Source organism: Indicator indicator, chromosome 10, assembly GCF_027791375.1.
Source record: "Indicator indicator isolate 239-I01 chromosome 10, UM_Iind_1.1, whole genome shotgun sequence".
NCBI classification, from domain to species: Eukaryota; Metazoa; Chordata; class Aves; order Piciformes; family Indicatoridae; genus Indicator; species Indicator indicator.
The window spans coordinates 36,092,022-36,114,089 of record NC_072019.1 but is presented as its reverse complement, the minus strand read 5'-3'; the positions used below and the strand labels follow the sequence as shown (position 1 = coordinate 36,114,089).

The 22,068-nt window shown below is 47.3% G+C and overlaps 2 protein-coding genes across 3 annotated transcripts; one reads left to right on the top strand and one right to left on the bottom strand.

Annotated features, from left to right (window-relative positions):
* Positions 1–912: 912 nt before the first annotated feature.
* Positions 913–10,014, bottom strand: TCEANC2 (transcription elongation factor A N-terminal and central domain containing 2). The gene is made up of 4 exons (XM_054384505.1): positions 9,913–10,014; positions 8,383–8,524; positions 6,232–6,425; positions 913–1,101 (listed from the first exon to the last, which is right to left on the bottom strand). Exons 1-4 carry the CDS (start codon positions 10,012–10,014, stop codon positions 913–915), a joined length of 627 nt encoding a protein of 208 aa, XP_054240480.1.
* Positions 10,015–10,233: 219 nt separating this feature from the next.
* On the top strand, positions 10,234–21,278 carry TMEM59 (transmembrane protein 59). 2 transcript variants are annotated; one of them, XM_054384136.1, is made up of 8 exons: positions 10,234–10,425; positions 14,211–14,316; positions 16,383–16,477; positions 16,682–16,834; positions 17,700–17,784; positions 18,055–18,139; positions 19,482–19,590; positions 20,306–21,278. In XM_054384136.1, exons 1-8 carry the CDS (start codon positions 10,234–10,236, stop codon positions 20,459–20,461), a joined length of 981 nt encoding a protein of 326 aa, XP_054240111.1. In that variant the 3' UTR covers positions 20,462–21,278. The 2 variants fall into 2 exon arrangements, with proteins under 2 accessions (XP_054240111.1, XP_054240112.1); XM_054384137.1 differs by lacking the exons at positions 10,234–10,425; positions 16,383–16,477 and having other exon boundaries at positions 14,304–14,316.
* The last annotated feature ends 790 nt before the right edge of the window (positions 21,279–22,068 follow it).

Here is a 22,068-nt window from a genome sequence, read left to right as displayed (position 1 = left end):
ACATTCTGTGATTCTTATGGAGAAAAATGTGACTTGGGGCACTAAAGAAAGCAGAGCAAATATAAGAGGTAAGATTCCCATTTTTTTAAATAACCAGAAGGAATTCAAACAATAGTTTGATGATTAAATTTGTTCACACAGTCATTCTGAACCATGCTTCTCTTGGAGTTAAAAAACTAAGCAGCCCTTTCCAAGGAATATTTTGCTTAGAACCTGATTTTATTTAGAAAACCCATTAAGTTTTTTTTTTTTCCACATTACAGTTAGAAGCAGCACCACATTTAAATCATGAGTGAGGTATGGAAGTCTGAATGATAGCACCTATACTCCAAGGCATTTTGATTTTCACCCCAGGGCTTTAGAAAATGCCCACAACAGGATGCCTGAGCCTATGGAATGGTGGATAGCAAGTTACTGACACCCATTTTACATCCAGCTCTGGAAGGCAGCTAAAGGGACGTCACCCAGCTTGGCAAAACAGCCAGCTGGTAGCCCAGCTGCAGCAGAAGTGGCTGATCTAGGGTTAACTAGAGTGTGCATAGCTCCATTACCCTGAATTTCCAGAATTTCCCATCAGCACAGAGCTGCTCCTTTGTGTTAGGCAGTGAAGCTTCACATCAGAGATGGAGCTAAACCGAGGTGCGAGAAACAGGTGAGTCAGCAAGGATGGGTTTGCAGCAGGAAAATATTCAGCAGAGGAGAAGAAACTTCTCTTGCAATGAGCCCAGGTGGAATTCTATCGAGTCAGATTTGCAGCCCCACTTTTACCATGAGCAGCTCTTGTCTTAGCAGCCCTGCTCACAGGATGGTGCCAAGCGAGCCGTGCTGTCAGCACTCACACTGCAGGAGGGGCTCCCGGGTCCACGGAGATGCAGGCACACAAAATTCTCTCCCAGAATCAAGCAGGACACCTCACTTCTTCTGGCTCTGCACAAAGGCAGACACAGGGAGCGTGCCAGCCTTGACTTGTGCCCGGGTTTCAGGTTGGTGCCTCAGGCAGAAGACAAGGGCCCGCACGGTGCGGCGGTAGGGCACGCTTACCAGGCGCCGGCAGCCCTGGAACGCCTCTCGCTCCAGGGCTTCGGCCAGGGGGTGATCCACCTGAGAACAACCAAGCACAGAATTAGAGCTTTGCACTTAATAATGTGGTGAGTTGAAATTCCGCCCCCCAACATAAAATTGCCAGACCAGCTCAGTCAGGAAGCAAATGAAGCTGCATTTACAAGCAAAACTACAATCTAGAAATGAAATGCAACGAATGTGTACAAAATACACAATTTTGAAGTAGATGTGCAATTTATAAACAACACAAGGCCCCCCCTGGACAAAACCAGGGGGCTACTAACAGCTTCCCTACTCCCTGCTCCTTTCCCTCCCCCTGTACATGGGACAAGAGAAAGAGCAGAAAGTTGCTGTTAGTTACTTAACCACAACAAGAACACGTTCAAGGTCAGCAAAACCAGAAGAAGCCAGAAATTAGCATCTGCCAGAGCGAGGAAGCCAAAAAGAGAGAGAAACTTAGTTTACAGATCTAACTTCTATGGTAGTGTGGTAGTTTTAGGTTGTACCTTTCAAATTTTCCACAGATCTTGAAAGTGGTAGAATGTAAATAAATCACCTTTGGGTGTGAAAAGGAAAATAATGATAGTTCTAAACAATCCCATTGGACAGATATCTACCCTAAGACTTAGTTTGTTAAATGTTCTCTCTCTTTCAGCTTTTCTGGCTCTGGGAGACATTAACTTGCTTCTGCTTGACCTTGGCTGTGTTCTTGTTTTGGCTGAGTATCCTAACAGAATAACTCTCTGCTCTTTTCTTTTGTCCCTTTGTGTCAGGGCAGGAGGTAAGAAGGGGGGGGGGGGGGGCAGGGAGTGGGAAGCAATTAGCAGCTCCCCCATTTTTCTGCCCAGGGGGGTTCTTGTGCTGTTTGTAAATTGTAAATACCTGTAAATACTGTGGTACTTTCAGACTATGCCTTTACAAGTTTGCACAGATCTTCAACAGAAAAGTAGTAAAATGTAAATAAATCACTATTGGGTGTAAAAAGGAAAAGAAAGATAATTCTAAACAATTCCATTGGAGAGATATCTGCCAGAAGATTTGGTTCCCAAAACAATTTCTCTCTCTTCTCACTTCAGGCTGGGAGATACTAACTGTGTGCTTCTGCTGGCTTCTGCTTGACCTTGGCTGCACTGTTTTGTTTGGTATTAACTTCTCTGCTTCTCTCTCTTCCCTGCTGTACAGGGTGGGTAAGGGGGAGGCAGCGCGGAGGAAGCCATTGCAGCTCCCCTGGTCTTTGGCCAGGGGGGTCCTTGTGCTGTTTATTAATTGTAAATATCTGTAAATATTGTAAATACTGCATATTTGTACATATTCATTGCATTTCATTGTAGATTGTAGTTTGGCTTGTAAATAACAGCTTCATTTGCTTCCAGCTGGGCTGGTCTGGCAATTTAATGTTGGGGGAGAATTTTCAACCCACCACAGTTAGATGTCTGTCCAATGGAATTTATTTAGACCCTATCATTATTTTCCTTTTTACATCCAATCCTTATTTACATTCTACTACTTTCTGTTCAAGATCTGTAGAAAAACTTCCAGGCACAGCCTAAAACTACCACAAATAAGGAGACCCAGCTGATTGGAGTTTGGTGCTTCTCAGTATTTTCTTCATTAATCAGCTGAGATTCAAGGAAATCTACTTGAAGTGTGAGAGGAAGAGCGATTTAATTCCAGCCTAGCAATTAAGGACTGAGGCAGCGTGGTCAGTAGCAGGGAACACATCCACATCTCCAGCTGGGTAGCAGGACTTTGCCATCACAACAGGAAGCTTAATCTGCAGTTAGCTTTGGGTATCAAGCTCAGCTGCAATTAGAAGCTGCCTTGCACTGTTTCCATAAAGCAGCTCACTTTTGATGTCGCTGATAGAAGGTACCTTGGATGCTCTTCTACACTTGATTCAGTAAGCCAAATGCTTGGCAGCTCTGCCTGGTGCTATAAAGGGAGATGTGGGCTCTCCCCGTGTAGAAGGAGGGGTAATTAAGAATGCAGAAAGGGATTTGCTAAATGTTAATTGTGTAATTATTGCTTCAATGTGTGCCAAAACCTGTCATTTCACAGAGTTTAGGAAGAAACTCCCCCACCCATCAAGAAATGGTTTTCGTTTCACTGCTACATTTTGTGGTGGGGAATCTCCCCTGCTTTGCATGCAGACTTCACTGTGCCAAGCAGCATTCCTCCAGCTCCTCTGCCTACTCTCTTTCTGCTACCCATCACTAAAGTGCCCCTCTGCTGGGCAGCTCTAGAAGCTCTTTGGATCCGTTCAGCCCCACCTTCCTTTCTCCTTTTTCTCAGTTTCGAAGGTGTCCCTGCTCCCGGTTTGGTGGACTTCTGTGGCTCCCCTGCCTGTGCATGCTGTTCATCTGCTGCTGTAAGCTCCACTTCCACACACAGGGACAGCTGCAAGCTAGAAGGGTGGCTTGCCTTGCCGTGATCCCAGGTGAGTCTTGCTCAGACGCAGTACTGCTTCAGCCAACACTACTCATTTTAGGGCGTATGGCAGGTACAAACTGACCCCCCACAGGCACAGGGTCCTTGCAGACCTGGAACAGGGGGCTGAGGCTTGCGAGAACCTGATAAAGATCAGCTTCTTGTCTCTAGTGCCCCCCTAGAGTTCTTTTGTTTGTTCTGAGGACTCAGACCCCCAACTAATGAAGCAATTGACCACAGCCAAACCTGCAAGGATTTAAATGGAGTTCTGCTAGAGGGAGGAGCTCTCTCCACACAGAAGCAACCTTTGCAGTGAGAGCTTCTCCCCCAGAAGCAGCCTTTGCAGTGGGAACTTCTCCCCCTTACAATAAGATTTCCTGTCCTCCACCTTGGTGAGTATATCTGGGTACCAGTGGGGAGATTTTCCTTTCCTGAGTGTGTGCATGTTTTGGTCCATCTCTCCAAACAGTTCCATTAGCTGTGCAACAGTATTTTCTCAGCTGACAGCTGAAATTGTAATTTCACTGTCACAAGGAGAGCAGACTTAAGTGTAATGAATCCAGAGTTTTCAGTGGCTGTTGCTGTCTGTTTTGTGGGTGCCTCTGTGGCAGGGGGGTACCACAGCCTGTCCTGTAGGTAGAGGCTTTATTACCAGTCTTCATCAGCAGTCATAGATGTGCTTTCCAAGAACCAAGCTTGACCCAGCAGCAGACAAAGGTGAACTCCTGCCTTCCTGAGGCATTCCCACAGCCAGCTATCCTCAAGTCGAGATGGAATCATAGAATGGTCCAGGCTGGAAGGGACCTCCAAAGGTCATCCAGCCTGACCTCCCTGCAGTCAGCACGGACATCCCCAACTAGATCAGGTTGCCCAGGGCCTCATCGAGCCTCACCTTGAATATCTCCAGGGAAGGAGCCTCAACCACCTCCCTGAGCAACCTGTTGCAGTGCTCCACCACCCTCATAGTGAAGACTTCTTCCTGATACCTAACCTAAATCTGCCCTTCTCTAGTTTGAAGCCATTGCCCCTTGTCCTGTCACTGCAGGCCTTTGCAAACAGTCTCTCTCCAGCCTTCCTGTAGGTTCCCTTCAGGTACTGGAAGGCTGCTATCAGGTCTCCCCAGAGCCTCCTGGACTGGAAGTTGGAGAGGTTCTCAGCTAGCAAGCACAAAGCTTTGAAACTCTTGAGTGCTCATCACTTGACTTGCCATTTAAAGAACGAGTAAATGAAAAAGGATAATTATTATGGCATTTCATAGACCAAACAAACTAGTCATTAAGCCTTACAGCAAAGCCCTCTTCATTTACTTAAAGATACCTGAGGGATCTGATATTTAGCACCACTTTATATACTGTTAACCTCTTTGCAATAGATTTTAATTTACAAATGTTTGATTACTTGAAATATAAAACGCCCAAAAAGGTCCCAGTGTTGCTTTGGTAGCTGTTAAAGAGTAGGAAAACCTTTGGTTTATCGACATCCTCCTCCTCTTGTAGAGCCCACCTGCAGCAGATACACAACTACTGTTGCTGAGTTGTGTAAATGAGAGCAAAACCACCTCACAATTAGCATTTATCCTTGGTTAATAGAATCAGAATAGTTTGGGTTGGAAAGGACCTTAAAGATCATTTAGTTCAAACCCCACTGCCATGGGCAGGGACACCTCCCACTAGCCCAGGTTGCTCAAGGCCTCATCCAACCTGGCCCTGAACACCTCCAGGGAGGGGGAATCCACAACCTCCCTGGGCAACCTGTTCCAGTGTCTTGCCACCGTCACTGTTAAAGAATTTCTTCCTAATCTCCAGTCTAAATCTGCCCTCTTCCAGCTCAAAGCCATTGCCCCTTGTCCTGTCACTACAAGTCCTGGTAAAAAGTCCCTCCCAGCTTCCATAGAGCAGCCTTCCAATGCCTGAAGGGGGCTACAAGGTCTCCCCAGAACCCTCTCTTCTCCACTCTGAACAACCCCAACTCTCTCAAGCCAGTCCCCATAGGGAAGGTTCTCCAGCCCTCTGATCATTTTTGTGGCCTCCTCTGGACCTGCTCCCACAGTTCATGTTCTCCTTGTGCTGGGGGCACAAATGATAACAACAAACCCAAGAATTACCTGCCTGGAACTCTTTGTAAACAGAGATATGCAGTGAATCCCTGAAAAAATGGGAGGAGAGCATTTGGACTTGTCCTTACCTTGCAGGCAGGACCAGCTTCACAGTAGCTATGGCTGAAAAAGGTTTAACTTCACAGAATCACAGAATGTTAGGGGTCGGAAGGGTCCTCCAGAGATCATCCAGTCCAACCCCCCTGCCAGAGCAGGATCACCTAGAGCAGGTCACACAGGAACACATCCAGGCAGGTCTTGAATATCTCCACAGAGGGAGACTCCACAACCCCACCTGGGCAGCCTGTTCCTGTGTTCTGTCGCCCTCAGTGAAATGATTCTTCCTCCTGTTTCCATGGAAATTCCTATGCCTCAGCTTCCACCCATTGCCCCTTGTGCTGTCATTCGCCATCACCCAGCAGAGCCTGGCTCCAGCCTCTTGGCACTCACCCTGCACATCTTTACAAACGTGAATGAGGTCACCTCTCAAGCTCCTCCTCTCCAAGCTGAAGAGCCCTCAGCTCCCTCAGTCTGTCCTCATAACGAAGCTGTAACTTGGCTTACAGGTTTTAATTTTACTTGGTCAAAGGTTTAATTGTCCAGGAAATAACTCTCTGAGCCAAAGACAAATGGGATCTGAACACTACCTCTAGGTCCAGGGCTTCACAAAGCAGCTTCCGCGCATTCCTCCGGAAAGCCTCCGTCTTGGGATTGCTCCTGACCTCTATTGAGGGCCTGTTTGAATGGTCTCTGATAAAGGTTCTCCACTCTGTGTAGATGTCTCTGGCGAGGTTGGCCACGTCGGGATCTGAGTGCTTGCGCATCTTATTCACTGTGTGACCTGGAAAACAGCAACAGCTCCTTCAGGGCTGGCCAGAGCGGACCGCCGCTACAGCAGCCACACGTTGCTACTGCTGCAGAACTCCCCCACTGCTGACAGACAGGGAAATAGAAAATCACTACGAATTAAGCCTGCACTTCTCACTCCCTGCCTTCTGCAGTGGATTCTGCCTGAGCAACTAGCAAAGAATTGATCTGTGCATGTGAAAATTACCTGAGCCACCACAGTGTGGGAAGGTACTTAGGGTGACAGGAATGTGCTAATCCCCTACCGAGAGGCTAGATCTGCTGAAAGCTTCTAGGACTGGCCAGCAAAGAATGCTGTTTTTCAGCTGAAAACCCCTGTTGCTGGTGCCTAGAGCACCTTAACAGCCACAGATCCAGGCTGGGTGCAGAGCGGGTTGAGAGTAGCCCTGAAGAAACAGACTTGAGGGTACTGGTTGATGAGAAGCTCCCCGTGAGCCACCAGTGCCCTCATGCAGCCCAGGAGGCAGCTCTGTGCTGGGCTGCAGCAAGAGGAATGTGGCCAGCAGGGCAAGAGAGGGGATTCTGCCCCTTGACTCTGCTCTGCTGAGACTCCACCTCCAATACTGCCTCCAGTTCTGGTGTCCCCAGCATAAGGAGGACACAGAACTGTTGGAGAGAATCCAGAGGAGGCCAGAAAGATGATCCAAGGGCAGGACGACCTCTGCCACGAGGATAGACTGAGGGAGCTAGGGTTGTTCAGCCTGGAGAAGACTCTGGGGGACCTTATTGCTGCCTTCCAATAGCTGAAGGGATCCTACAGGAAGGCTGCAGGGGGGACTTTTCATGAGGGTGCCTAAACACAGGAAAAGGGGGAATGGTTTGAAGGTGAGGGAGAGCACGGTTAGACTGGAGCTTCGGAAGAAGTTCTTCAGTAGAAGAATGCTGAGACTCTGGACTATGCTGCCCAGGGAGGCTGTGGCTGCAACCTCCCTGGTGGTGTTGAAGGCCAGGTTGGATGAGGCCTTGAGCAGCTGAGACAGTCTAGTTGAGAGGCATCCCTGCCCATGGCAGGGAGGTTGGAGTAGATGAGCTCTGAGGTCCTTTCCAACCTCAGCCATTCTGTGAACATACAAACATCACAGTGACTGCAATCAGAATCTTTCCAGTCTATGGAGCAGAAGAGTCTTTTCCCTGAGAGGAGACAAAGGAGCCCTTCTGCCGGTGGGGATTTCTCTGACCACTAGCACTGGTGGCCAGGAGGTGTCACTGTTAGGCTTCCGTGGCTTTTGCAGCCCAGCCGCCTTCAGGCAGGCACTGGGAAAACCAGGACTCGGGAAAAGCCCGAGTAAGCTGAGCATGGCAAAGGAGACATTCCCTGAGCACGGGGGAAGGGGCAGGTCACATCTCCCTTATCTCAGGCAAAGGGGGCTCTTCAAATAGAGGCCCAGCTGTGCTGACGACAAACAAAGGCCAGCACGACTGTCCTTCACGGCAGGATGCCCAGCACAGACAGGGACCATGTGCTCTCACATTATCCTTCCCCCAGGGCCTAGGGAAGAGGCAGGCATCAGGATGTCATCTGCATGGAGCTGCCTGTGGGCTGGGGGCTTTTCAGTGCGAGGATGCAGTGAGCACTTCTGGGCCAATCTGAAGAGAATTTCTTGCATATTGAGAGAATTCAGCCAGGTCAAGTAAATGAGTCCTGGCTAGGCAGGAGTAAGACAAGCAGGTGCCTGAGAAGAGCTCTGCGACAATCTGACCACAGAAAGGGTGATGCAGGATTTGGTAATAAGCCCCAAGCTGGGAGGAATTAGAGGCTGACTGACTTTTTCAATACCAGCTCTGAAAGCTGCAGGGTAAGTAGTAACAACTACTTATTGGCAGCTACATTTGCTTCTTAAAAAGCCTGCAAGTTAAGTCACTTGTGTACTGACAAGCCAAGCAGACACAAGACAGCCTGACAGTCACAGTCTAGAGCTGACAAGATGTACCTATTTTTGTTGAAAGTAACACTTCCTTGGAAGGTATTTTCTTCTTCAGCTCCTCCAAAGCTTCAATCAGACTCTCTTTCTGTTGCCCAGGAAGCTCAAGCATAGACTTCCATTGTTTTATGTCTTCAACAACCACAACTCTCTGAAAAAAAAAAAAAAAAAAAAGAAAAGCTATTAGGAAAGTGGAATATCCTTGTTATAAATAAGGATACTGGCTTCATCTCAGCTAATGGAGTGGGCACCAACACATGAATTATTGATTATGGCATGAACCAGAGCACTGAATACATGATGGGTACTTGCTTGAGCTTTGAGCCTACTGCAAATCAGGATTGAACTCACCAGAAAACAAAGCCGGATGCTTCAGCTTGGTCTGCCAAACGTTGGGCACTTAACAGCAAATGTCTGCTAGATGTATTCTGAATTTAAGGAGTGTGTTGTTTAAATGTCTCTTAGTAGGAAAAGGGAGTTAGAGTGAGGCAGTTCATTAGAAACCTGGCAGAATCTGAATCCTGCTCAGATTGGCTTTAAACTTAAAATAGTGCCAGCAGGGAGGGAAATCACAGAATCACAGAATGTTAGAGGTTGGAAGGGATCACTAGAGATCATTGAGTCCAACCCCCTTGCCAAAAGCAAATGAAGCATTAAGGAACATGAAAGCAAACTCGAGTACACTGGACAGCAGCAGTGCTTTTCACCCTCTTTTTGCCACAGACCTTGACAGAACTGACTGCAAGTTCCTTATTTTGGGAGCGAGGCATCTTACAGAGATTCAGCAGTGGTCAGACAGCTGGGGTACTTTATGGCTCTATTCTCTTGCATTTTGCCTTACATTAATAAGCTCTTTGGCACAGCAAATGTTTTCCTGTTGCTTTTAAACAAACAGATGCAAAGAGTGACTCAGCTTTTAGGCAGGTCTTGCACAGGACCACCATATAACCCGAGGGAAGGGCTCTCCTTGTAGGAGTCAGCTGGCAATATTGAAACTGGTGGTGTCACCTGGCTGTGCTCCAGTTGTGTCCACACCAAACAGGCAGGCAGGAGGAGACAAGTTCTAAATCATCTTGACTTAGGGAAACCAATTTGAGTGCAGAAGAACCTCTGCACCTTTCTAGTATTTACCTGCCCTGTTCTCTTGTAAGGATGCTGCCTCAACAGCGAGATCTCGATAAAGAACTGGAACTAGAGGTGGGTTGTAAAGCCTTCCTCCTGCTGTCATTAGTGCCCAGCTCCGTGCAGAGGCAGGAAGGCAGCCTGGCAAAGACCCAACGCCCCTCCTCTCCGGGGCACCTCAGGGTCAGCCTGGCTCCTCCCGGGGTGCTCCCGCCACCCTTACATACAGCCTCCGAGGAACAGCGTGGCCCTGCCCCGGTGCAAGGCCGGAAAGCCTCACCTCCTGCCCTCGAGGGCAGCGGGCTCTGCGGTTACTCCCGGTACAATCCGGCGCCGTGAAGACCACCCCACTCAGGCCCGGAAGGCCGGGGCGAGCCCTGCTACCCCTCCCACTCCCTCTCGGTACCGGTGACCTGCCTTGAGGGATTCGATGGTGGCCTGCCGGTAGGCGCGGGGAGCCGGCCCGGCCCGACGGGGGCTCTCCGGGCAGCGGGGCCGGCGCACCACGAACCGGTCCATTCCGCCGCACTACCGCCCGCGTCTCAGCCTTCCCTCCCGGAAACCCTACTGCTTCCGCCGGTAGTTCCCGCCGCAGGGAAGCCCCCATTGGGTAATTGGGGCAGTGCCACGTAGTGGACTACGTCTCCCAGCATACATTGCGCAGAAGCGGAGGCAACAAATCTCGCGAGAGTGCGGTGGCGCTGTTGTCGTCACGAGGCCTGAGGGAGGAGCAGGAAGATGGCGGCGCGGCGGGGTAGTCTTCTCTGCCTGCCTATCGCGCTGGCGCTCTTGGTGAGCGGCAGCAGCAGTGCTCGGGCAGCTGGGCCGTTGCCTGCCGCCTCGTCTGAAGCCTTTGACTCCGTGTTGGGTAACACGGCGTCGTGTCACCGCGCCTGCCAGCTGACCTACTCCCTGCACACCTACCCCAAGGTACGGGCGGATTCTGCTTCACGGCTCCCCTGCCACCGCTCGGTGGGGCCGGCCCTTTCCCAGGCTCGGCCGCTCTCGCCATCTCCTTCCCCCGGGAGCTGTGCTGCGGTGCTGACGGGCAACACGGATCCGGCCTCCCCGGCGCGGCTGTCCCCTCGCTTGTCGCTTGCCCCTCTTCTTCCGCAGCCGCTTGTTATGCTCCAGAGCGACAGGGAAAGGCCTGTGGGATTTTGTGGGACAGAAGCCGTTTTCGAGGCGGGCCCCTGTGCGTGTTTTCTCAAGCAATGTTAGACCTGTCTTTAAGTAGACCTAAACGTGCAGGAAGCTGATGTTCGCAGTGCTCAGGTGCAGTTAGCAGCCCGTTGCTGTTCTTCCGTGGCAAGTCTCAGCTGGCTTAGATTTCCGTCACCCCAAAGCAGAGAATGCAGTGGTTTCTACAGACAGATACTTTGGTTTGAAAATAGATGGTTAGGTTATAGCTTGCCAAAGAAACGCTGTTTCCAAAGTGTAGCTCTGCTAGTGCAGGGTACTTTTGTGGGTTTGGAGGATCTGCTGCTTTTTTTCTTCCTGCTCATAAAGAGGCAGCTGTAATTTGGGCTCTTGCATGTTTTGGGCACTAAAGCAGTGCCCTGTTCATGACAGGCCAGAGATCCTGAGCCAGGGTGCCAGTGTGACACTTGGATGTTGAAGGGTGAAGTGTAAATCTATGAGTAGCTTATCAGAACCTTCAACCTGTATTTTGATTTGTTTCTATGGAATTTTCTTAATCTAATGATAAAATACTGAAATAATGTCTGATAGGAATCTAATTTCATACTTCAGAGCTTGCTGTTGGTTCAAGTTTTGTACAGGTTTGAACTGCTGACTTTGGAAAATCTAGCACCAAAAATCTCCTCTTTCCTGGCTCTTCCTTGGCAATGTGCTTCATTATCAGCTGCGGCTATGGAGCAGGTTGAACTCTAAATGATGGGAGCAGCCTTCACGCAAGGGCAGCAGCCAGGTGGAAGCAGTGACAGAGCTTTGTCTGCCTTTATGTGGCACTTAAGTTGAAGCACTGCCTTACGAGGAAAGGCTGAGAGACCTGGGGCTGTTTAGTCTGGAGAGAAGGCTGAGAGGGGATCTAATCAATGTTTATAAATATCTGAGGGCTGGGGGGGTCAGGAAGGAAGGGACAACCTCTGCTCACCTGTGCCCTGTGATAGGACAAGGGGCAATGGATGTAAACTACAGCATAGGAAGTTCCACCTCAACACAAGGAGGAACTTCTTTACTGTAAGGGTCCCAGAGCACTGGAACAGGCTCCCCAGAGAGGTTGTGGAGTCTCCTTCTCTAGAGACTTTCAAGGACCCATCCTGTGCAACCTGTGCTAGATTGTATGGTCCTGTTGTGGCAGAGGAGTTGGACTGGAAGATCCCTTCCAAGAAGAGATCCCTTCCAACCCCTAACATCCTGTGAGCTTGTGACTCTAGCTGGTGCTGGAATCCCCACAGAGAGAAGTAGCTAGGAGTTGAATGGAATAGAATTAAACTTAATGTCTGTATTTAGGGCATTTTAGGTACCTACTTGTGATGACAGTGAGGGGAACGAACTAAACCTGAGAATTTAGAACTAAATATCATCTCAGTATGTTCCCGTTCTGGTTTGGTAAAACGTTCCTAGTTTTGTTACAGGACTTGTTCAAGGAAGGCTGATATTTCTGAGAACTTTACACTGTGCTTTTGAATTCTGTGAGTGTTGATGGAGCTGTCAGATAACAGACTCATCTCTTCCTTTGAGTTTAGTCTGTTTGTCACAAAAGGGAATTGGTTTAGTTGTCACTGGAAAGTAAAGCAAGCTTCACTGAGACTCCCATGGAAGACTGCCATAGAAATATGTCTGCTAAAGCCATTCCTGTCTGGATATGAAATTACAAAACATGTTTTCTGCAGCAATATAATGATCTAATCCATGTTGTCAGAGGGAACCTTTAACTTAAATTCATAGTTTCCTACGTTTAGGCCTTTAATGCATGTGAGTTTGTGGTGAGAGACAATCACAGGATGTTAGCGGTTGGAAGTGACCTCTGGAGATCGAGCCCAACCTCCCTGGCAGAGCACAGGTCACACAGGGACACGTCCAGACAGGGCTTGAAAGCCTGCAGAGAAGGAGACTCCACAACCTCTCTGGGAAGCCTGTTCTAGTGCTCTGTGACAATGGCCACTTAATTTACAGTAGCTTATCCAGTAAGGTGTGGTGTGTTTGGTTTTTGTTAGATTAGTTCAGAGTCTGTTTGCCAGCTGTACAGCAACTGGCTGCAGTTGTTTTGAGTGGTGGTTAGTGGGTTTGATGGGCCTGACTGATGCTAGGGTGTTATCAGAAGCAGAAGCACCTAGATAATAGAGGCTGGATGTAGTTGTGCAAGATGGGCAGCACCATATGTGGAAAGTGCACATCCATCCATCCCTTTGGTGCTGTGGGCAGAAGAAATGCTGAGTGTTTCATACTGGATGTATCATAGAGTCCAGGAATGGCTCAGGTTGGAAGGGACATCAGAGATCATCTACTCCAACCTCCCTGCCATGGGCAGGGACACCTCTTAACTAGACTCAGCTGCTCAAGGCCTCATCCAGCCTGGCTTTCAACACCCCCAGGGAGGAAGCATCCACGACCTCTCTGGGCAGCCTATTCCAGAGTCTCATCACCCTCCTACTGAAGAACTTCTTCCTAATCTCCAGTCTAACCCTGCTCTCCCTCAGCTTCAAACCGTTCCCCCTTGTCCTGTCTCTAGACACCCTTATGGAAAGTCCCTCTGCAGCCATCCTGTAGGATCCCTTCAGGTATTGGAATCAGGTGTAGATTTTCAGTGTTTTGCATCATGTTCATAACTGCACTTTCCCCTTCAGTTCAATATAATAAAAGAAGTGTGTTTGTGGGACTGGTTTGCTCAGTAAGTAGCTAACCAGGGTACTGGTGCAGTACATCAGAAGATAATCTCATTTTTACAGCTGTTGTGGTTCTGATCAGTATCTGGTAGATACATTGTAATACACTGCCAAAATTAGTTCTTTTTTCCTTTTTTTTTTCTCCTGTGCCATTGGGTTTTACTGTTTTAAGTTCTGAGCTGGAAGAATTCTTTGTAGGGTTAAACATCAATAGACTTTTCACAACAGCATCAGCTATTTTTAAACTCTATACTTTTATAGAAAATACAGAGCAGCTTTGCTTGAGAGTTGTTGGACTGGAGTTAGAAAAGCAGGTCTACCCAGTGAAGAATGAGGAGCTCTGCTTGAAATAAATCCATTGGTGTGTTTGGTTTTATTTTGGATCATTCTTAGTATCATCTTTAGCTGGCTTCTGACCTTGGAGGTACTCAAGGTCAAGCTTCTGACCTTGGAGATACTCAAGGGTCAGGCTTCTGACCTTGCAGATATTCAAGGTGAGGCTCGACAGGGCTCTGGGCAGCCTGATCTAGCAGAGGATGTCCCTGCTGACTGCAGGAGGCCTGGACTAGACTTTTGGGAGGTCCCTTCCAACCCAGACCATTCTGATTCTAGCTCTAGTAGAGGAGTGGAGGTTGATGCTCTGGTGGATGGCTTTTTATAGTACTTCCATAAAAGGGGGAAAACAAACAAACAGAAAACCCCCCAAAAACCCCAAACCAAACCCCCAAAAAACCACAACCAAACCAAAAGGGAAAAAAACCCCAACCAAACCAAAACCAAAACAAACCAACAACCAAAAGCCTTTGGTTTCTGACGATGTGTTATGGGATGGAGGGGTGACAGCCTTCTCTTGTGCCTCCCCAGGAAGAGGAGCTGTACGCGTGCCAGAGAGGCTGCAGACTCTTCTCCATTTGTCAGTTTGTGGATGATGGCATCGACCTGAATCGGACCAAGCTGGAATGTGACTCTGGTAAGGGCTTCAGGACTCCTTCCACAGCCTGTAACACAGAGGCATGACTGAGGGAAGAGTAGGAACATCTGAGAGGGTGGTGTTAAACTGGTGGGGTTGCTTCAGTTGCTTTCTGGTTTTAACAGCTTCTTAAAGTTTATGTACAGCACATAAAAAAGCCTTGGGGAATGGTTGGTTGTTGTCTTTGGGTTTCTCCTTTCCTGATCCTCAGTGTTACCATTCTCCTGTGCTCTTGAAGTATCATCAATCTCTGTAAATAAACAGGAAATGCTTCACTGTACTGTAGTTTGTCATAGGAAACACAAAATGGCTCGGGGAAAATGCAGTCAGGTTCACAGTTTTCCTTTAATAATTGCATGTGGCAATCAGTCCCATTTACAATTCCTGACAAACTGCTGTATAGAAGGGAATTCTTCAAACAGAATAAGAACACATCCTAATGTGCAGTCTGCCTTGTAACTTGTGGTCTCCTGAGGATTACCTTCAGCTAAACTCTTGGGAATGAGGTATGTGTTTTTCTTGAAGTAGGTCATTAAATCCTGGTGACTAATTTTCTCAGATTATCTGGGTTAGAGCAGAAATGTCACAGTGAAGATGAGCTCTGTGCACCATAGGCCAGTTAATACTGGGGCTGGAATTGTATAGAGCTTTCATCTAATATTGAGGCAGCTGATTCAGTTTTATTCAGAGAGTAATTGGGACATAACCACCCAAAACAGGAAAGGCAGGAGCTCTCTGTCTGTATTTTCACTACAATTAAGTGCCAAGCCATCATTCAAAGGAGGCTTTCATCCTCTCAGTAGCTAGGGCTAGCTCAGAGAGCTGAGGGAAGGTTGGCAAGTAGAGAGCCTGACACGCAAAGATGCTGATGTGACACAAAACTTCACTAAATACTCCAGGAATGGGCTAATGCTGTAGTCTGTCATACACTGTGTGTAGCTGTGATACAGCATGTCAGTCTAGTTGTCAAACCAGGCAGGAAACAGTGCCATAAGAAGGGTAATGAAGCACTAGAGCACATGTAGAGGTAATTGAACAGTTGCTTACTTTCTATTCTAACCCTCCTTCCTGAGGCTGTTGTCGTCTGCTGGCTTATGTTCTGTAATCTGTTAGACTGCTTGGTGCCCTGACTAAGTATTCTGTGCTTGGCAAGATGCATCTTGGCTGATCATCTCAGTTCTGTCTTCTGATGCTTCTTTATACCTACAAACATTAGTTTGGTGGCAATTTTACCATGGAATTGCTGTTCAGGTGCTGAGCTCAATACTCAAATGTTTAGCTGCTGATGCCATGCTTCATGCCAGCTCTGTGGCCTTTATGGTGATGGAAAGCTGGGAGAGCTGCTGTCCTCTGTGCTGCTACTCAGTTTGATTCTTTAGCTCAGGTACAGCTGCAGCATTGTCCACCTCAGCTCTAGAGTTTTGAGGAAGAGCTATGCCCATGTCTTGTCTGCCTGATTTCTCCATGAGCAGTATAATCTACATTTTTCTCTCTGAATAACTCAGATTTCTTGGTCTTTCTGATCTTTAGAGAACAAGTCATAGAAGCTACCTGTAAAACAGAATTGGCTTAATTTTTCATTAAAAAACAATATTCTATAATACTTTCAGCGCAGTTTATGTGCTCCTCACACTAGTAGGAAGATTCTCCTTTGGTTTTCCTGTGATGCTGTGACCTCAGAGGTGTTTAATGGATTAATGGTCCTTCCTTTTGGGATTCCATCTCTGTTCTCTGAGGTAAAAAAGAATATTTTATCTGATATGTAGAGAGAAAACTGAAGTGGTAGTGGGAGGATGACTGAAAATTTGTATCCCTGAGTTTGGCCAGATTACTTGCTCTGGTTGCTTTCAGTTTTCATCCAGCTGATCTGTCTTGAGCTCTGATTCCTTAACCTTCCTTAGTCCTCCAAGCAAGTGCTGCCTTTGGAGTGATTGCTGTGCCTTTCCCTACAAAAAGGAACTGCCAGTCCTTTGGCTGCTGCTTTGTTTCTGTTCCAGCTTTTACTGAAAATGTTTTCTTAACTGAAGTGCAGAATTTATCTTATTTGGGGAACTTCTCCCTTGCAGCCTGTACTGAAGCATACTCCCAATCTGATGAACAATATGCTTGCCATCTTGGATGCCAGAACCAGTTGCCATTTGCTGAGTTAAGGCAGGAGCAAGTAAGTAGCTGACATGTTTTTCAAATACCACCCACTTGTTTTCTGTTCAGCATGTCTTCTCTCTTCTTACATTTCTGCAAATGGAAAATGGATCTTCCTTCCCAAGGACTGAAATCTATGCATGGGGTGAGGGGTGAGCAAGAATGTGACTTCTGTCCTTTCCACCTAAATCAAATGGAAAACCTGTGACTGTTGTGCTTGCAGTTAATGTCCCTGATGCCAAGAATTCATCTCCTCTTTCCTTTGACACTGGTGAGGTCTTTCTGGAGTGACATGATGGATTCAGCTCAGAGCTTCATAACATCTTCATGGACTTTCTACCTTCAAGCAGATGATGGCAAAATTGTCATATTCCAGGTGCCTGCTTTTTTGATTGAGGTTAAGGTGTTGTGGCTGCTAAATGGTTAACTCTATTCCTTCCAGTCACAGAAAATACTGGACTGTAAACAGTCAGAAGTGTTTCACTTTTGCTAGTGCTTCACTACCTTTAGGACTAAGGGAGGTGGTGAATCAAACTTGAGAAAATGGTGCATGTCTTAAGATTAACTTCACAGAATCACAGAATGTTAGGGATTGGAAGGGACCTGGAAAGCTCATCCAGTCCAACTGCCCTGCCAGAGCAGGATCACCTAGAGCAGATCACAGACAGGTGTGTTTTGAATATCTCCAGAGAGGGAGACTCCACAACCCCCCTAGGCAGCCTGTTCCTGTGTTCTATCACACAGTGAAAATTATTTTTCCTCATGTTCACATGGAACTTCCTGTGCCTCAACTTCCATCATTGCCCCTTGTGCTGTCGTTGGGCATCACCCAACAGAGCCTGGCTCCATCCTCTTGGCACTCAGCCTTTACATCTTTGTAAACATGAATGAGGTCACCTCTCAGGTTCCTCCTCTCCAAGCTAAAGGGCTCCAGCAAACTCAGGCTCTCCTCATAAGGAAAATGTGCCACTCCCCTAATCATTTTTATGGCTCTGTGCTGGATTCTTTCAAGCAGTTCCCTGAGGTCCTTCTTGAACTGAGGAGCCTGGAACCGGACACAATATTCCAGATGTAGCCTCACTGGGGCAGAATAGAGAGGGAAGAGGACCTCTCTTGACCTACTAACCACAGCCCTTCTAATATACTCCAGAATAACTTCCATATTAGCTCTGGAAAGTGGAAATTATTGAGATGAGTGGAATCTTGCAGGCAGCATCTCCTAACTCCTCCTTTTGTTTTAGTCAAAGCCAGAAGTACAGTACGTTCCACAGCTTGAGCAGGAAACTGCATATTCAAGAGGATCCTTGTCACTGGGTAAAACAGCCTGTAAGTTGTTCTTTGTGCTTTGGAAGAGCAAATGCAAAAGTGCAAGGGAAAGTAAAGCAAGCAGTTGCAGGTGGCATGTGGAAGCAGGTTTTTAGCAAGCTGAAATATAATTGTTCGCTGTGCAGGCTGTACAGCAAAGTCTGGCTCGCTGGAAATGCAAGCTAGAGCCATTGAAAAACTTCCTCTTGGCCTATCTGTGTTGACAAACTGTGTGGTGTTTGGGTCTTCTCTTGTGCTTTCCTGACTGCTCTTTCTGCTGTTGTATTTCAGCAGACCTGCGCCCAGGGAGTTCCCAGCCCTACAGAGGCCTCTTTGAAGAGCGAGAAACCGACAGCTTTTTCAAGTGTCTTTCCACGTATGTATGTTCTAGCTTGGCAGTACCTGCTGAGGAGGAGAATTAGCATCACACACAGATTGTTAGGGGTGGGAAAGGGGCCTCAAAAGATCATCCAGTCCAACCCCCTTGCCAGGGCAGGTCACACAGGAATGCATCCAGGCAAGTTTTGAATGTCTCCAGAGAAGGAGACTCCACAGCCTCTCTGGACAGCCTATTTCAGGGCTCTGGCACCCTCACAGTGGAAAAAGGTTTCCCTTCTGTTCCTGTGGAATCTCCTCTTCTCCAGCTTGCACCCACTGCCCTTTGTGCTATCGTTGGACATGCCTGAGCAGAGCCTGGCTCTGTCCTCCTGACACTGCCCTGCACATCTTTATAAACATTAATGAGGTCACCCCTCACGCTCCTCTGCTCCAATCTAAAGAACCTCAGCTGCCTCAGCCTTTCCTCAGCAGGGAGATGTTTCACTGCCTTCAGCATCTTTGTGGCTCTGCCCTGGACTCAAGCAGTTTCCTGAGGCCCTTCTTAAACTGAGGGGCCCAGAACTGAAAACAACGTTCTGCATAGTGGCCCTTGCTGTGTTGTAAGGTGCTACAAATCTGTCAGGTTCAGACTTGGCCTCATCCAACTTGGCCTTCAACACCCCCAGGGAGGAAGCATCCACGACCTCCCTTGGCAGCCTATGCCAGAGTCTCACCACCCTAATGCTGAACAACTTCTTCCTAAGCTCCAGTCTAACCCTGCTCTCCCTCAGCTTCAAACCATTCCCCCTTGTCCTGTCTCTAGACACCCTAATGATAAGTTCCTCTATAGCCTTCCTGTAGGATCCCTTCAGCTATTGGAAGGCAACTCTAAAGTCCCCCCAGAGACTTCTCTAGGGTGAAAAACCCCAGCTCCCCCAGCCTATCCTCATAGCAGAGGTGCTGCAGTCCTTGGATCATCTTTGTGGCCCTCCTCTGGTCTCACTTATGCTGGGGACACCAGAACTAGAAGCAGTATTGGAGGTGGGGTCTCAGCAGAGCAAAGGAATTCTTTCCCTTGTTCTGATTACTATCTCCTTTAAAAGTTTACACCTGAAGGATCAGTGAACTGCAGCCCAAATAAAAGACAAAAAAAAGTCTGTGTTGGTAACTGAATTGGAGGATGCTGATGGCAAATAAATAGAATCCAGCAAGTCTTTTGTGTCTTTCAAGTCAGATAATAATAAGGCCTTCAAGTACCCAGGAGTCTGAAGGGGGCTGTATAGCTGGAAGAGCTGGAGATGGGTGAATCAGCAGGAAATACACTGAAAATGGAGCTGAAGTTTTTAGACTGTTGTCTTGTACTCAGTATATGAAATCCAGTAACATTCTCTTCCTTTCAGAAATTCCAGTTGGATATTAACCACCACGCTGGTGCTGTCAGTGTTGGTGCTGCTGTGGATCTGCTGTGCCACGGTAGCCACAGCTGTGGAGCAGTATGTTCCCTCGGAGGTAAGGCTGCTTTCTGACTCAGGCGATTTTGTATTCATTATTTTACTGTTCTGCTGCAGCCTTCTAGAGACTAAGGAACATTTTGGGGGGAGGTTCAGCTAGAAAGAGGGGCTTTATTTTGTGGATGTAGCTATCCAACTAGTTATTTAAATGATGATTTTAGAGGTAGGCAACTTCCTTATTCCTGGGTCCAGTTGGTGCTTTGAGCCTTCCTCAGCCCAGATACTATCTCTTTTGGTTGGTAGTGTTCTGTTCTTGACATCCTTCAGATTACTCAGAACAAATACAGCCTGTTTCTAATTTCTTTGAGAGTAAAACCATACTGAGAGTGGAATGGGGAAGGTGGAATCCATTATAGGTTTGATCCAGGTGAATCAGTAATGAGAAGCGCACACAAGAGAGTCTGATCAGAGGGAGACTGTTTGAACTGACATCCGTGCCCAGAGAGGTCCCTGCACTTCTGCCACAGGCAAGGCTCTCAGAGTACCTGCACAGTACAAGCACTCTACCTGCTGGAGTTCTGGGGGATTTAATACATTTCTTTTAACTCCAATCTAGTGCCAGCCATGAATTTCAGAAATTCAGAAATACAGAAAGCCTGAGTTAGCTTGTGCTGAAGGGCTGCAGCCATCAGGAGTGCAGCCATGTAACGAGTTGTGTTTTATTCACAGTATGGAGAGTCTTTGTCTTAAAGTCAATTGTTTGAATGTTTCAGAAGCTGAGCATCTATGGAGATTTGGAATACATGAATGAACAAAAACTGAACAGATACCCCTCCTCTGCACTTGTGGTGGTTAGATGCAAGAGTGAAGAGCACGAAGAAGCAGGACCTCTTCCTACAAAAGTCAATCTGGCTCAATCAGCAATTTAAGAAATAGGTCTTCTGTGGATCCAATAGACTGATTCTAACAGAGCTAGCAGCTCCTGATTGTTTGTGGTGGTTCTTCAGATAAGCAGCTTAGCAGACAGTCCTTCAATGCAAATAAAGCTGCAGAATCAACAGATGTCATGGGATTTTGTTTTCAACCAGTAGTGAAGATTCAGGCCTCTTGAATTTCTGTTTGTTTCCAGACATAATCACTTCTCACTGGTGTTTGCTATGTGTCTTTTTGCTTACCAGAGCTGTAAGCATGCTTCCCATACTTCTGCCAGGACACTTTCAGACTGATTTGTGTGTTCTAGGATGTAATGTGTACATTCAGAGTTAGCTTTGTAAAGGTAAAGGTAGATGAAATTTTAAGTAGGCAGGAGATGTCTTTTTAGTGTTGCACTTTCTGTTGTAGTTAAAAGAAAATATTATAAAATTATCTGCTGATTTTTTTTTTTGTACTTGTTAATGCCCATGCACAAACAAAACAAACAAAAGAGAGAAATATTTTTTTTTTTTTCCTACAGTGTGGCAATATCCAAGGTGGGAAAGATTTTGTGAGGTACTGCAGGCTAGAGCTCAGTTTGTGAAAGATGGAAACTTTGTTAAAAGCTTCTGGACATATCCCTTCACACAAGGAGCGTAACATGGTCAGTTCTTTTGTCAACCATTTTTAGCCTTTACCTCTTAACTTGCTTGTGAAGTTAGCACCTGTGTTCCCTGAAGAAATTCTGCTTTCTGTTCCTGATTAACTTGCTCTAGTCTTGTAACTTCATTTTACAGAAACAAGTTGATTCCTGAGAAAATGAGGACAAATAAAATCGACTGTATAGAAAATGTTGGCTATAGAGCTTTTTGACTGTGGTTCTTCATTGCCCACAGCAGGCTCTGCTTGAAAGCCTGCCTGTAGCATTCCTCTCCTTGGCAGCGTGACTTGGGTTTGCTGCATGATTGGCTTCACCATAGCAATGTCCTCATATTTCTGTGTCCCGTTCTGGTGTCCCCCACTGCAAAGAGGGACATGGCTCTGTTGGAACAAGACCAGAGGAGGGCCACGAAGACGATCCAGAGGCTGGAACACCTCTGCTATGAGGATAGGCTGAGGAAGCTGGGGTTGTTCAGCCTGGAGCAGAGAAGACTCCAGGGGGACCTTAGAGCTGCCTTCCAGTACCTGAAGGGAACCTACAGGAAGGCTGCAGAGGCACTTTTTACAAGAGTGTCCAAGGGGAAATGGGTTTAAATTGAAGGAGAATAGGTTTAGATTGGATCTTAGGAAGAAATTCTTCACTATGAGGGTGGCAAGACTCCAGAATGGATTGTCCAGAGAGGATGTGGATGCCCCCTCCCTGGAGATGTTCAAGGCCAGGTTGGATGGGGACTTGAGTAACCTGGTCTAGTTGAGAGGTGTCCCTGCCCATGGCAGGGAGATTGGATTAGATGATCTCTAAGGTCTTGTCCAGCCTAGGCTGTTCTATAACTATGATTCTATGGCTCTAATACTTCTTTTGCAGCTCTCTCCTTAGAGGAGATGGCCACATGCTGGTTCCCATTGCACTGACAAGTTGGGGATGTGAGTGGTTTGGTTTGGGTCTCTCTAAGTGTTTGAAAGC

Excerpts from the sequence above, each read along its gene's own strand:
- TCEANC2 (XM_054384505.1), bottom strand. The coding sequence starts at position 10,014 with ATGGACCGGTTCGTGGTGCGCCGGCCCCGCTGCCCGGAGAGCCCCCGT. Across the intron at positions 8,525-9,912 it reads CCACCATCGAATCCCTCAAG|AGAGTTGTGGTTGTTGAAGA; the intron begins GCAGGTCACCGG and ends TTTTTTTTTCAG. Across the intron at positions 1,102-6,231 it reads GTGAAGCCCTGGACCTAGAG|GTGGATCACCCCCTGGCCGA; the intron begins GTAGTGTTCAGA and ends GGTTGTTCTCAG.
- TMEM59 (XM_054384136.1), top strand. The coding sequence starts at position 10,234 with ATGGCGGCGCGGCGGGGTAGTCTTCTCTGCCTGCCTATCGCGCTGGCG. Across the intron at positions 16,835-17,699 it reads GCAAAATTGTCATATTCCAG|TCAAAGCCAGAAGTACAGTA; the intron begins GTGCCTGCTTTT and ends CTTTTGTTTTAG. Across the intron at positions 18,140-19,481 it reads TTTTTCAAGTGTCTTTCCAC|AAATTCCAGTTGGATATTAA; the intron begins GTATGTATGTTC and ends TCTTCCTTTCAG.